Source organism: Nannospalax galili, unplaced genomic scaffold, assembly GCF_000622305.1.
Source record: "Nannospalax galili isolate Female #2095 unplaced genomic scaffold, S.galili_v1.0 scaffold990, whole genome shotgun sequence".
Lineage (NCBI taxonomy): Eukaryota > Metazoa > Chordata > Mammalia > Rodentia > Spalacidae > Nannospalax > Nannospalax galili.
Window position 1 is genome coordinate 172,378 of NW_008328087.1, and position 14,981 is coordinate 187,358.

The 14,981-nt window shown below is 37.5% G+C and overlaps 1 protein-coding gene across 3 annotated transcripts in view; it reads right to left on the reverse strand.

Annotated features, from left to right (window-relative positions):
- Positions 1-1,193: 1,193 nt before the first annotated feature.
- Positions 1,194-14,981, reverse strand: part of Bbip1 (BBSome interacting protein 1) — an 18,814-nt gene continuing 5,026 nt past the window's right edge. For 2 of the 3 annotated variants that reach the window (XM_008846054.3, XM_017801357.2), the window contains exons 2-3: positions 2,514-2,604; positions 1,194-1,854 (exon numbers count right to left, since the gene is read on the reverse strand). In XM_008846054.3, coding sequence (XP_008844276.1) covers positions 1,688-1,854; positions 2,514-2,559 — 213 coding nt within the window. In that variant the 5' untranslated portion in view covers positions 2,560-2,604 and the 3' untranslated portion in view covers positions 1,194-1,687. Of the gene's footprint in view, positions 1,855-2,513; positions 2,605-7,310; positions 7,469-14,981 lie in introns of those variants that run through there. The other variant, XM_029569294.1, reaches the window with a different exon arrangement.

The window sequence follows — 14,981 nt, forward strand, 5'->3', positions numbered from 1 at the left end:
CAGTCAATCCCAGCATTGCAAAATAAACCCAAAACAACAAAGAGGTTTTTTTTTTTTGAGAGGGTCTTTCTTGCTATGTAGCCCTGGCTAGTACTTTGTAGGTAGTCCAGTTTGCTTTTGAACTCAGCCTGAGTACTGGGATCACAGGCATGCATTACCATGTCTGGCTTTCAGAACAAAACTTTTAAGTACTGCCCAGCAAATACTAAATCATATTAGGAAGTAAATTTGAGATTAGTGAATATAAGCTGTTACAAACTTTTTAACTTGCAAACATTAAATCAAATGTATAATGGTTAGGGCAGGAGAGAAGTTTAATGAGCTTGCTGTTCTTTCAGAAGACTGAGTTTGGTTCCCAGCACCCACCTTGGGCAGCTCATAACTGCCTGTAACTCCAGCTCCAGGGATGCATTGTCCTTTTCTGGTTTCTGAGGGCAACTACAAATAGGTGGCATACAGTCACCATACAGACACACAGACACATAAAAAATATGAATCTTAAAAAAATATAACAGTTAAAAAAATTATGCACATACACTTCAATCTCATTTATGGATATGAGCTAGAGTTTCTCTAATATGTATAACAGCTTTCATCATCCTTAAATTCTGTTATCAAATGTTTTAAAATTAATTCTCCAAAGACTGAAAGCTTTACATTTACCCAGATGTGTATGAAAATACTTGCAAACAATAACAATTACCTTATGAATGATCACATTTCTAACCTCTTATAAAGCTTAGTAACACAGCAAGGCTTCTACTTGCTGCAGTGAACCAAGAATTATACCCATAATTTTCAAAGGTGACTCTAAGGAATATAACTGTTAAAGGTTTAGCTACAGTGTTTAGAATTAAAGGCCTATATTTAATGTTTGTATTTACTTCACAGGCTCTTTCAAGCTTATATTACTTAGGTTTATATAAGGTAACCATAATAAGCATTTTCAGGTTTTTGTATTTGACACTTGGATGACAAAGGTAGTTATATAATTCTCTCTAGTTCTTTAAAATTAGTTAAAAGCTTAGTTGACTACAGAATGAGGTGAAGGTTTCTTAAAAGACACATTTAAGCTGGGCATGGTAGCGCACGCCTGTAGTCCCAGCACTTGGGAGGCAGAGGCAGGCGGATCTCTGTGAGTTCAAGGCCAGCCTGGTCTACAAAGTGAGTTCCAGGACAGCTGGGGCTACAGGGAGACCCTGCTTCAAAAAGACAACAATAACAAAAAAGGACAAATTTAAGAAACCAGTTTTGTTCCTACTGGTGTCTCTACTGGTCAGGCTGCATAGCATTAGACATGACATGGTACACAACTGGTTTAAAAATTTGTTTTGGGTATGTACAAGTTCAGCATACTTTAAGCAAAATTAGTGTGTATTTCCAAATTTAGGTTTCTAATAAACATGAAGAGATCCTTTGTCCATAAAGGATGAATTTAATTTCTTACATCCATAACAATAGGAACAGTGAACAACAATTTATGAAAACATTTTCAAGATTCCATCAAACTTGGTTCAGAGTTATGGTTTTAATGTAAACCAATGTTTAGCTTCCCAAGTTTTGTCAATCTCAATGTTGTTAAATCATATGAATATCCAGTTTTATTAGGTACTACTTTCAGCCTACAAAACAGTTTTTAGTTTATTAAATAGTAGGTAAGGCAGGGTATTCCCTAGAATGCTCTTGATCAGTGGGTCATTTGCCGTTCTTCTTTTTCTGCCATTTCTTGTTGGCGAATTGTATTTTGTGCTACTTGCTGCATTTTCTCCAGTTTTTCCAGAGTGAAGGATTTTAAGGGCAAAAGCTTGGGTTTACACAGCACCATCGTGGTTACATCTTCTACAGACAACTGCCCTAAGTTTAGTAAGAAATAAAAATTAATTTGGGGAAGAGAGCCCAGGGATTTGATTTGCAGCTAGCATGTAGGTCTAAAAACTTAAAACATTTTACTCCTAGCCTGCAAAAGCAGAAACCCCAATAAGCAACATTTTGTAACACTGAAGTATCAAGGAAGACAAGATTTGAACTACCTATGCTAGACTCTAAGCTACCTTAAGACACAACCTTTTGTGTCAAACATTTAATTGAAAGAATCTCTACTTACATAATTCAGAAAAATATAACAAGGTGTGATACTTAACATAAATACTCCAAATCACTAAATATTTAACTTAAATGGTGAAAAATATTTAACTTTTCTTACTATAGTTATTTAAGTTACTTTCCCCATACTTTCAGATCTTCCTGTGAATTCCATTTCAATGAAAATTTTACACTGTACTCAGGTATAGCAGGATTTCTAGTTATAAAAAACAATGCTTCATTTGTTACCCTTTTATGGTGAAAGAAGATAATTTCTTTTTTACCACCTAGAACAGTGGACAGTAAATGAGGCATACAGACCATAGCAGTTGCAGATGTTAGCTAGCCTGCTGTTCTAAGTGTCTGCTGTTCTGCCTATCACTTTGTAGGTCTCTAATACTCTGTGAACCAAATAACTGTGGTATAAATACCTTGTTTTGGAAGAACTTCCCGGATCATCGACTTCACTTCTGCCATTGTAAACTGCTGGATACAGTGCTTTTTTCTCCTTCAATAAGAAATCTATTAAAATTCCCAAAGAATATTACATGAGACAGCAAGTAAAACCACAATTCCTATAGAAAGTGAAACACCCTATCTGCATAATTTTCCCATCAGTTTTCTATGGTTCTCTTCATTGAAACAAAGTTGAGGTATTTTATGTAAGCATCCAGATCTTGCCAGTTTTTATTCAATGGTGGCAAGCAGAATGCTGAGCATTTAAAAAATTTTCCCATCCTAGGGAAAATTGGTAGACATTCAGTGTACCTTAGAAGAAATGATCATGCATATCAGAGGAGAAAAGGCATTTATAGAGAAACCATTTTGGTTCACTGATAGTTTCTCTCCTGAATAGCAAGACATGAAAAAACATGACTACCAATTGAAAAAAGGGGTGAGACAGGAAAAGGAGGAGGTAGGCAAACAGTTCCTAACATTTTTTTTTTCAGTTGCTAACAGCTGATTTTTACTTTTAATTCCTTTGTCATAACAAAGACTATCCTAAGGATTGGTTACTGTCTGCATGGTTTCAGTATGTAAGGAAGCAGCAACACAATGGGTAAACAGGCTTCTAAACAGAAATAAAGTATGCTTCTTTTACTGAGATACTGTATGCTTAAGTACCAGCATATACTTTTGTTACGGATTTCCAAGCACATGTGCTACCTGTAGCCAATAACATTTGATCCACGTGTTACATCCCAGATTGCTACTGTGCTATATGCTTAACTTGTTCTGGATCAAGTTGTAGAATGACCCCTTTGCAAACACAGATGCTTTTCCAGACAGTCCTGCCCATTTAGTGATGTTTCACCACACTGATGCAGCCTTACCATACATCTTTCATAACATTACCACAAAAGAAAGATTATTTTATAAAGTGGTGATGCTGGCTTGGTGTCTGCCTTTTCCACCCACTGCAAACTAATAACTAAGTGAAGCTGCTTCTGGTCTTTGTTATTCTTGTTCTATTTCTTTGACAGTCTTAATAAAAGCTTCCTAACTTTGTATTTTTCAAGCTGCTTCTCATTCAAATTACTCTGGAATATCTAGATTCCTGAGAAACCTCTATCTGCTTTGCAGAACTCTTCTCATCAGACTTTATCCCTGTACAGCTTTATCAGGGAGAAAGGAAAGGGCCAGAAATAAAGCAGCTCATCACTAATTGAAATGTGAGGTAAATATATGCAGTTTCCTTAGATTGCACATCTCCTATGACTTTCTTGTTACTTAGGCCTGATACTTAATAATCATGGCCTTCTAGATTAGGTTAAAAATATTGCATAACTGAATATAGCTACCAAAACCCCTAGCCTCTCCATTAAAGATATCATTATGAAAATATGCCTGCAGCTGGTACAAATATAACCTATACCACTGCAAAGGATAGGCATTATCAAGCTTGATAAAGGTGAAGGAAAACGGTAGGTTAGAAAAACATTTAAATTTTCATTGTTTTATAAAATGAGCAACTCCAGCTACATTTAATTAAATAACTATCCTTTGTTTTCTTCTAGTCAATAACTTACACATTCATAATATGGCCTGAGGAAGACAATGAAACCTGGTATTCCGTCTGTTTGACTTAAGCCTTTGTTAATGGAAAGGGTATGGGGCCAAAGGACTGGTAAAGTGTGGGCTGGGTCTTATGTGGGTAAGATCAGTGCCCTCACTTGCCTAGGTAGTTTCTGCTTTAGTAGGGCCAACTTTTGACCCTAGGCCCCATAGGCCTTAGCAAGAGAGAAACAGGAAGGGAAGGGCTAAAATAAGCAAGGTGGAGGTTGGATGGTCAACACTGGTCAGGGTCAGGATACACTTAATAGTCTTGATAATTAGCTGCCCTGAAAGTCTAGAAAAGGAAAGAGCATTCGTTTTTTTTTTTTTTCCCTCCTAGGAAGCCTGCTATTAGTAAAACACAAATGTTTTGTAGGGTATAATATTTTTAAGGAGTTGTAGCTGCTTCTATATATACTTTCTCAGTGCAGGTGAGATGTGTACAAAACCAGAGACTGATGAGTCAAAAATGAAATATAAGTTATTATTGACATACAAGTTTCAGTAAATGAGGGCCTACCATGTGCTGGACTGTTTTTTTCAGTGAGGAAACAAAAAATCTTTGCCTTTTGGAGCTTACAGCCAGGAATAAGATGAGAGAAACAACAGAATACTATATGGTGGTGTGGTTAAGTGCTACAGAAAAAATAAGGAAATTTAGTTATGGTGGGAGAGGACAGTCTAATTGCAGTAGGAACACTGGTGTTCTGGGTGACACTGAAGCAAAGACTATGGGTGCAACTATATCTGTTCTGTCTTGAAATTGTAAAAAAGTCAAAAGCCTGCTAATTTCTACTATGAAAGAAGGTTGGGAAACGGGCACCCTATTTCATCTTTTTTAGAGGGATATTTTGCTGTATCTACCAAGACTAAACATACACAATTTCTCTGACCCAAACATTCTGCTTCTAGTAGTCTCCCTACAGAAACTATAGTATGAGTGCTTAACGAACAGCAATGCCCATGAAAACTGCATCAAATAGCAAAATGTTCAGCAACAGATAAGCCTGTGTGTTCACCACCTGGCCAAAAGTTAATTAGGGATTATCCACAGACTGGAATACTATGTCAAAATAAAAAATGATCCAGATAGTGATGGTATATTAAGAAAAATTAAAATGCAGAAGTAAATTCTTATCCTACTGGAAGCTTTTAATACTCAACAAAATGCGGTGTCACTCCATCAGTTTTTAAAGCCCTTGGATAGGGTAATGAGAGAACACTGCCGCTTGCTTGTCTTCTTTCTTTGTGATCTCTCCCAGAGATAACGGTGCTGAGGATGGTGTACTTCAGAGTCAGGAGGAGGTTGCAAACCTGCTGTAGTGACTTGCACTGGCTATATAAAATTAAAGCAAAACAGCTTGAAGGAAAAACCAAACTTTTGTCATGAAATATTTTATTGTTTTGGGAGTGTGAATTCAAACACATGTCTAAAAAAGATGCTTTTTAAAACCAATTGTGTGCATTTGGATGAGTTGGAGATCTCTGGGGTAGGACTGGACTAGACACGAAACTGTCTGAACTTTGAGAATATTGCTGAGGGTCTTCAAACTTTACCTACAGCGTCCAAAGACATTTTGGAAAAACTATCACATTTCTAAATTGACATTAATTTTTCATTTTTCAAAAAATTTATTTCATGTGTATGAATGTATTGTTATTGCTTGCTTGTATGTAAATGCACCCGTGTCATACAATGCCTGTAGAGGTCAGAAGAAGGCATTGGATCCCCTGGAACTAGAGTTAGGACAGTTGTTAGCTGCTATGTGGGTGCTGGGACTCGAACCTGGGTCCTCTGCAAGAGCAGCCAGTGCTCTTAACTGCTGAGCCATCTCTCCAGCCCCAAATTTTTCACTTTTAATAGTTATAAAGGATATGATTTTCAGCATACTTAAAATAACAGGAATTTAAATAATATATTCAATGTAAACACAGCAATTTGATAACTACCATTGATTTTTCAATAAACAATAAAAAGCTCTGTTAGAAATTTTATATTATCCGTTTTCTCCCTAGACCTCTTTTATTTCCATCACAATTTTAATCTGATGTAATACTTTCATACTTGATATGTTACTGATTATATATTGTCATACTCTTTGGCTACAAAAATGTTTATAACTTCAAAATATTATGGATTCAGTTACTACAATTAATGCAAAATTGATACAGTAACTATTAAACATAGAAGTTACTATGTATCTGTTAGTAAGGAGACTTTTGTTTTTATATAAGTTCATATATACATGGCTGAAAACTTAGATGGCTATAATCTGATTTTTCATTTATATAGTTGTAAGTACTGAGATGGGAATGGGAAAATATTTCTTCAGTTTTTGAACTTAAGTTATATATCAGAAAGTCATAGTGATTGGTCATCAAATTTAAGGAAGAGATGAGATGGCTCAGTGGGAAGGGACCCCTGCTGCATAGCCTGAAGACCTGAGTTCTGTCCTTGGGACCCACATGTTGGAAAGAGCCTATTCCTGCAGATTGGTCTCTGGCCTCCATACAGTACAGTGGCATGCATTCACACATACTCTAAATATAATTTTTTTTTTTTTTTTGGTGTTCTTGAGACAGGGTCTCCCTGTAGCCCCAGCTGGCCTGGAACTCACTATGTAGACCAGGCTGGCCTCGAACTCAGAGATCCACCTGCCTCTGCCTCTCAAGTGCTGGAATTAAAGGCGTGCGCCACCACACCTGGCTCTAAATATAATTTAAAAGCAATTTAAATGGTCAACAGATTAGTAAGTTAGATCCCCCCCCCCCCCTTTGGGCACACTAGGCAAGTACTCTACCACTGAACTGCATCACTAGTCACTAGGTTTTCCTTCAGTAGTTTTGGAAGCTGAGCACTGAACAGCTCTTCCTGTAAAAGGATCACCTTCCCTAAGAATCAGAGAAGTCCTTAGTCTTTAGTGTGAAATTTACAATATTTACTTGTCTCTGGCACGTAAGAGATTTCTGCCCCTTGAAGCATTTCCTCATAGAAAATTTTACATGGGCTAGAAAGATGCCTTTTCTTGGTTAAGTCTTTGGTGATTGTGAAAGGGAGTGGTGGGAAATAAGTGAGACTACTAAGCATGTTTATCCACAGGCCCATTTCTTTCAGGGAACTGAGTATCAGAGACAGTATGGAGGTTAATGGTCTGCAAGTTCATTACTCTTACCCTGCTTGCCTCTATTTTGCTCTGATTGTCTTCTGACATCTTGAAGGACGCGTACCCTAGCATAAATATTTCTGACTATACGGTAAATCACATTGTTGTTCTTAGAGATGTTAATATATTTTCTGAGACAACTGCATAGTTATTAAATTTGAGATGCCCTGGGAAGGAAGAAAAAAAGATTTTCTTTTTAACAGCAAGACTTTCTAGAAACTTCAGTATACTAAAATATGTGATGAATCTATACACTTAGTAAATCTAGAAGCAATGTTTTTTCAACATGGCATGTGTCATAAGATGCAATAGGCGAAGCACATATTAAAGAAAATACCAGTATTTAAAAATAATTTTAAAATATTTTTTTCTGAATGTAATTTATAAACATCAACCCAAAGATGGTTTACCTTCTTGCCTTAGTAAAATAAGTTTAGAAAGTAAGGTAGTAAGAAAAGTTTAGACGATCTTGGACAAAACTGTCTTTTAATGAACTACTTAAATATAAAGAGAAAATAGTACAGAGTATTTGAGGATTTGGCATAAACAATAGCTATTGTTGTCTACAAAAAAGAAATTTGATGTAGGGGCTTCTGTGACACAAGCATAAGTTTTCTATCAAAATATTGATGGTTATTTATGGGCTTTATTTCTTTAAACTTTTAAAAACATTTTATTTTATGAGCGTTTTGCCTGCACCTAAGTAGGTGTACTATGTACATGCAATGCCCATGGAGGCCAGAAGAGCGTGTCAGATCCCTTGGAACTGGAGCTAAGGATAGCTGTTAGCCACCATGTGGGTGCTGGGAGCCAAAGCTGGGTTCTCTGCAAGAGCAGCCAGTGCTCTTAATTGCTGAGCCTTCTCTCTCTCTCTCACTTTTTTTTTTTTTGTGTGTGTGTGTGTGCATGCCTGCAGGTATGGTCACCCATGTATGTGCATATGTAGGCCAGAGGTCAAAAGTTAGGTGTCTTCCTCTGTTCTTCTACATGGTATTTTTGAGACAGGGTCTCTTACTGAACCTGGAGCTTACTATTTGTGCTAGACTATTTCTGTGGCCAGCAAATCCCCAGGATGTTTCTGTTTCAGTGCTGGGTTACAGATCTAGCCTGCCCCCCCCCCCCAGCTTTTATGTCGGTGCTGAGGACCCAAACTAGTATAGCAAGCAAAAGAAGAGTGGAGGGCAAGGATAAGTGTTCAATCTTGGATGTGTGAATGAATACAAGATTGTGAGACTTGTGAGAAATGTTTGCCAGGTGATGGTTCAGTGGGCAAAAGTTCTTGCCTGATGATGAGTTCAAACTTTGGAACCCATAGTGGAAAGGGAGAACTGACTCCTGAGGATTGTTTTTTGGCCTCCACGTACCAGCAATGGTATTTATATGTGCCTGTTCTCAAACACACGATGCACACACAATAAAAAAATTAAAAAAATTAAAAACAAATGCCTGATGGGTAAAGGGAAGTATCAGTAGGGAACATGCTATGAGAGAGTGGTAGTAGTTCATTCAGGCCAGGAAAAACAATGACACACATATTCTCCATTAATTAAGCAACAATTTCATAAAAACAAGCAATTAACAACAGGACTTTTGAAACTGAAGATAGACATGATTTTGTTGTCAAAAGGTTTGCTGTGATGTCACCTCTTGGACTTGAATGTTGTAGACTTATAGAAGAGAAAGCCTCTAAATAGAACCTTTCATTGAAATCTTACCTACTGTCATTGAAATCCTATTACCTACTTGGAAAAACAAAACAAAAAAAAAAAAACAGCCTAGGCTCCAGGTCCTTTGGTCAAGAAAATACGGCTCTCTACAGTGGTCACAAATTTTAAGTTTACATATTAAAACTGTACCTTATAGTCTATATTCTATATTCTACAGATAGCAAGAAGCAAACTGGATGCCTCTAAGGTATCTAATGTGATTTGCTTTTTAAAAACACATATTCTAGACAAACCCAGAAGACATAGCAGAGGCATGGAGAAAAGTAAGGAAGCTACAATTTAAGGTGATGAATCTGGGAACTAAAGCAGTGAGAATAGACATTAAGAAGTGTCAGAATGCATATGCTTTTAATCCCAGCACTTGGGAGGCAGAGGCAGCACTTGGGAGGCAGAGGATCTCTGCAAATTCGAGGCCAGCTGGGTCTACATAGTGTGTGCCAGGCCAGCTGGGGCTAGTGACCCTATCTCAAAAGACAAAGACAAACAACTAAAGACTAGAGTGACATAGGATGCTCTTTTAGATGACAAGGAAGCTATTCTTTCATTGCATAAAACCAATAAATATAACATTAAAGAAATATAGGATCATAAGTATCCATCCAAACATTTTTTTTGCTCTCAACAATAAATGTTTATAAAGTACCTGCCACAACTAAGCAAGGGAAACAAAGTGAGTAAGAACAAGTTCTTCTTGTAATGCTAAGTACTCTTGCCTTTACTTCTCCTTCACATCTCCCTAGGCACCATTCAAGGAGTTTCTTTTCTCCCTACAGTTAAAAGTTATACAATTTGGGAGTCTTTTAGATAGACCCACTGAAGGGGTACCGCAATTGCCTCACCCTGCATCCCTGTTCAGCACGGACGAAGCTAGAGCGGTCTGCATCCCAATTCTCTATCGGCAATTTAGGTAACCTCTTCAGGGGATGGTGTGCTAAGAATGGGAAGTAGGAATTGGCTAGGCAGTTAGGGTAAAAAGACTCCAAAGAAAAGTGGCCAGTTTCTTGGCTAAAAATCAAAATGTCCTTGGGCCTCTTAGCAACATACCGTGTTCCAAAGGCCAAAACTGTCAAAAGTATTTGGGAGCTCTTAACTAATCCCTAACAGATTTTAAGGTTACCTCTTCAGAGGGGGTAATGTTAGAGTAGCAAAAAGCCCCTAAAAGAGTACATGAAGCTGTTCAGGAAAAAGTAATGGGGAGATATGGGAGAAGTTGGAGGGGAGGGAGTTGGTGTGGATTTGATCAAAACACCTTATATGCATGTATGAAATTCTCAAATTTTTTTAAAAGTGAAAAAAAAAGATTCTTGGGGTACTTGGGAGAGGTTAGGTAGGAGAGAGAAATAAAGAACCATAAGTAAACATAATGTGCTTTGATTAAAAAGAAAAAGTAATGGGGAGATATGGGAGAAGTTGGAGGGGAGGGAGTCGGTGTGGATTTGATCAAAACACCTTATATGCATGTATGAAATTCTCAAATTTTTTTAAAAGTGAAAAAAAAAGATTCTTGGGGTACTTGGGAGAGGTTAGGTAGGAGAGAGAAATAAAGAACCATAAGTAAACATAATGTGCTTTGATTAAAAGTATGCCTCTTGCACTTTTTTTTTTCCCCTTTTTTGAGACAGGGTCTCCTTGTAGCCCTAGCTGGCCTGGAACTCACTATGTAGACCACACTGGCCTTGAACTCACAGAGATCTGCCTGCCTCTGCCTCCACACTCAGCTGCCTCTTGCCCTTTAATAAAAAGAACAGATGGTGCCTGACAAACTATGAAACATTAGAGCTACTGTGAAAGAGAGTGTTTGACTAGGTACAGAAGATACATAGCAAGTTGAGGGCATTTTCCATAATGAACAAGGGCATTAAAGGAAGAAGCATTAAAAAAAAGTGCTCTATCTAGATGAAAGGCTAAAGTATATATACAAAGTATCTTATATACAGCAGGGAGCTAGCTGGGTGGCTCTAAGCAGGTGTGTGACATGATTTAGTTTTTGGAAACATTCTAGACAAAATACAGGAAAAACCAGGAGAGAGCAGAAGGGAGGAGATAAGTAAGGAAGCTACAATTGTTTAAGATGGTATGTTTAAATAGGAGAGATGAGGTATCCAAGGATATGAGAAATGGAAGTTCAAATCTCCTCCACCATTCTATCCACCATCCCCTTTGGCTGACACAGGAATTCTTGGAGCTGACTGAGATGAGCTAACATGATTGAGTGGATGATGCAGGTATTCAAGTTGGGAAGGAAACCATCATTAAAGTTTAAGCTCATCAAGCATGTAAATCCAATTGGAACATAAAAATGATGGAGGTATAGAGTCATTGGCACAGCAATATAACCTACAGAGGTAGACTGAATTACTCAAGAAGGATCTGGAAAGATGGTTGACGATGGTGTTAAATGCTAAAAAGAGGTATGAATATAGATAACAGTTAAGAGAATTTTTTTTTTTTTGGTCTTTTTGAGACAGGGTCTCCCTGTAGCCCCAGCTGTCCTGGAACTCACTATGTAGACCAGCCTGGCCTTGAACTCACAGAGATCCGCCTGCCTCTGCCTCCCGAGTGCTGGGATTAAAGGCATGCACATCTTTTTTTAAAAGCATATAGCTTTGTTTATATGTGTGTGCACATGTCTGTGTGTAGGTGTGCACACACCATGATGTGTGTGTGTAGAAATCAGAAGACAACTTTGTGGCATTTGATTTTCTTTCATGATTCCCATGTGAGTTCTGGGCTCAAACTTGGGTCATCAGGCTTAGTGACAAGTGCCTTTACTTGCTGAGCCATCTCACTGGTCCAAGAGAAACATCTTAAGTCGAATAAATCACTTGAAAATTACTTAATTTTATAAGCCCTAATCTTGTCTGAAAACCAAAATCTATGATACTGTATTAAAGATATAATTTAAGCTGGGTATGGTAGTGCTTGCCTGTAATTCCAGCACAGAATTGGAAGGATCAGGAATTCAGGGCTATCTTTGGCTACTTAGCAAGTTCGAGGTCAGCCTGGGCTATATGAGACCCTATGTCAAAAAACAATGAAATTATACAATTCATATAAAGCCTTACATCAGTACCTAGCACACAAGAACTCAATGTTAGCGATTCTTACTGTATTATACCACTATATAATGTCAAAAAATATTCTCAGAAAAGTAAGTCTAATAACACATGTTACAGTTACAGAGGCTCATTTAATGAAGAAAACAACAGTGAGCAGGAACATTTTAGAATTATTCACCCATTCTTCCATCGAGTATCAACCAAGGCAGACCCTACTTAACTTCCCAGATCTGTTCTGTTCACAGTGGTATGGCTGCAGACTCACATACGCTCTCTCTACAGCTGTACTCTCTTAGTAATGATCTTAAATACAGATTAGGTTAAATGCTTAGAAACCCATCTTAGTTTTATAAAGTCAATGCTTTAGTGTAAAGCATTTTAACAGAATTACTTTGGGTTCCACCAAACAAAAACAAAAGCCAAAACAAGCCCATCTTCTGTTCTTCCCCTGATAAATATATTGTTAAATTTAACAGACCAGGAAAAAGTGATCTTGTCCATGTTATTGGAGAAACAGGATTTGAACTTCTGTCTACCATACTCTACCACCTGGGCCCCCACTTTTCAGTTTTCTTGATGTTTTACCTGGACAAATGGCCTTAAGGCCCACCAAAGGAATACAACATTTAAGAAGATGTTAGAGGGGGCTGGAGGGATGGCTCAGTGGTTAAGAGCACTGACTACTCTCACAGAGGACCTGGGTTTGAGTCCCAGCACCCACATGGCAGCTACGAACTGTCCTTAACTCCAGTTCCAGGGGAATCCTAAGCCCTCTTCTGACCTCCATGGCATTGGATGACACAGGTGCACTCACATACATGCAGGCAATACACTCATACACATAAAATAAAAATAATAAAATATTAAAAAAAGATTTCATAGAAGATGTTAGATTATAATGAGTAGAAACTGATAAAGGTTAAAGTAACATATTCTTCAAAATCTAGTGGGTTGGGCAATTTTGAAGCCACAATTTTGAAGGCAGGCAAAAATAAGTCGAATAATAAATCTCAGGAGTAAGTACAGCACACAAACTAAGGCTCTATACTTTTTCTATGTAGTTTGGGAACTGTCAAATCAGACAATACATCTGGTATTATAGCTGTCATGTTTGATACCATCCTGAAAATAGTGTGAGAAGAGTCTGTTTTTGAGTATGGATTCTGTTTAAGATTTTTTTTTCTGGTGCTCGGGATCAAACTCAGGGTCTTGTGCATACTAAACAAGTGCTCTACCACTGAGTCCCTGGCCTAAGAATTAGTTTTTAAAAGAATATGCCACCGGAGTTTTCAGATTTCAAACAAATATTTTTTAAATTATTTTTTAAAATTTTATGTGTATGTGTGTATTGCCTGCATGTAGGTAAGTGCACCCATGTCGTGGTGGAGGACAGAAAAGGCTGTCGGCTCTCCTGGGACTGGAGTTATGGACAGTTGTTAGCTGCCATGTGGGTGCTGGGATTCTGGCCTTCTGCAAGAACAGTCAGTGTTCTTAACCGCTGAGCCATCTCTCCAACCCTAAGTAAATATTTTAAAAGCTTGGTTAAATAGCTAAACAGGGCTCTCAGTTTCCATTCAGAAAATGCGGGTTATAGTCATAAAAGTAGAAGACAGAAGTGGGACAGATTACTAAAACCTATGCTCCATTCCTGGTAACTCAGAGCACATGCATATGGGGATCTGAAACATAAACATTAGAACCCACCATAGATGCAAAAGCCAGGACAGATTTGGCTCTGTTTTTAAAAACACCTTTCTAGGTCACATTAATGTTTGGTTTTGTGCTAGGAATAATTCCTAGGACAATACACTTCTTTAATATGTGTTCACCATTCCTAACCTGTTTTCTGGTCTTTGCTGTGATTCTTTTTTCCTCTAGTAGCTAAACTTATCACCTTATCCTAATTACATAAAATTCTATTTCTAGAGTCTAAAATGGAATTCTTCAGAGTGATCTAGGAGTCTTGTAATTTAAACAAGCTATGACAACAGAAGTCAATGTATGACTTGAAACAAGCTTGAACTGGAATGTTTTTTGGCTATATGTTTATATTAATACTTTAGATGAGATACAAACTTATACTCTGGACATGCTGATAACCAGCTGTGTAACACTGTATACATTTCTTAACCAATCTGAGGCTTGGTTTCTTCATACAAAATATGCTTTAGTATCTGCCTTAAACTGCAAGGTTCAAGTGAAAAGTAGATGTAAAAGTGCTTAGAAATCATAAAAATTTGCTCCTTAATAATTGGTGGATGTGAAAAACATTACCATTGAAATCTACCTGGACTTTATATCCATGCTCAGATGCCAAGGAGCTCAGAAAGTAACTGACTGTGACTATTATAGTAATAATCAGATATATAGAGATCAGAAATGCATGTGCATCTTAGTGTCAATTGTATTAAAAATGAATCTTTCTGTATGAAACTGTGTATTTTAATAATGAAATGGAGATCTTTTTCAAAGTTTAAAACCTCATTTAATTGTATGTCTTACAGCATTTATACGGAGTGCAATATTGTATAACTGTATTCATTCAACTGTAAACCTAAAAATTTACAGCCAATTTTGAAAGAGATGCATCTTAGCTCTGGAAATTGTTATTGAATATGTCAATTGCGGTCATTAAATAAATAATTTTAAAAGAGTGCTTAGAAATGTAGTAGGCTGTATTGTTCCAGGCAGATTTTTCATATCATTATAATAAAGGACTCACTCTAGACTACCATTAAGATACCTTTGAAGCCAGGTGTGGTGGTGCATGCCTTTAATCCCAGCACTCAGGAGGCAGATGCAGGCAGATCTCTGCAAGTTCAAGGCCAGCCTGGTCTACATAGTGAGTTCGAGGAGAGCTGGGGCTACAGAGAGACCCTGTTGCAAAAAGACCA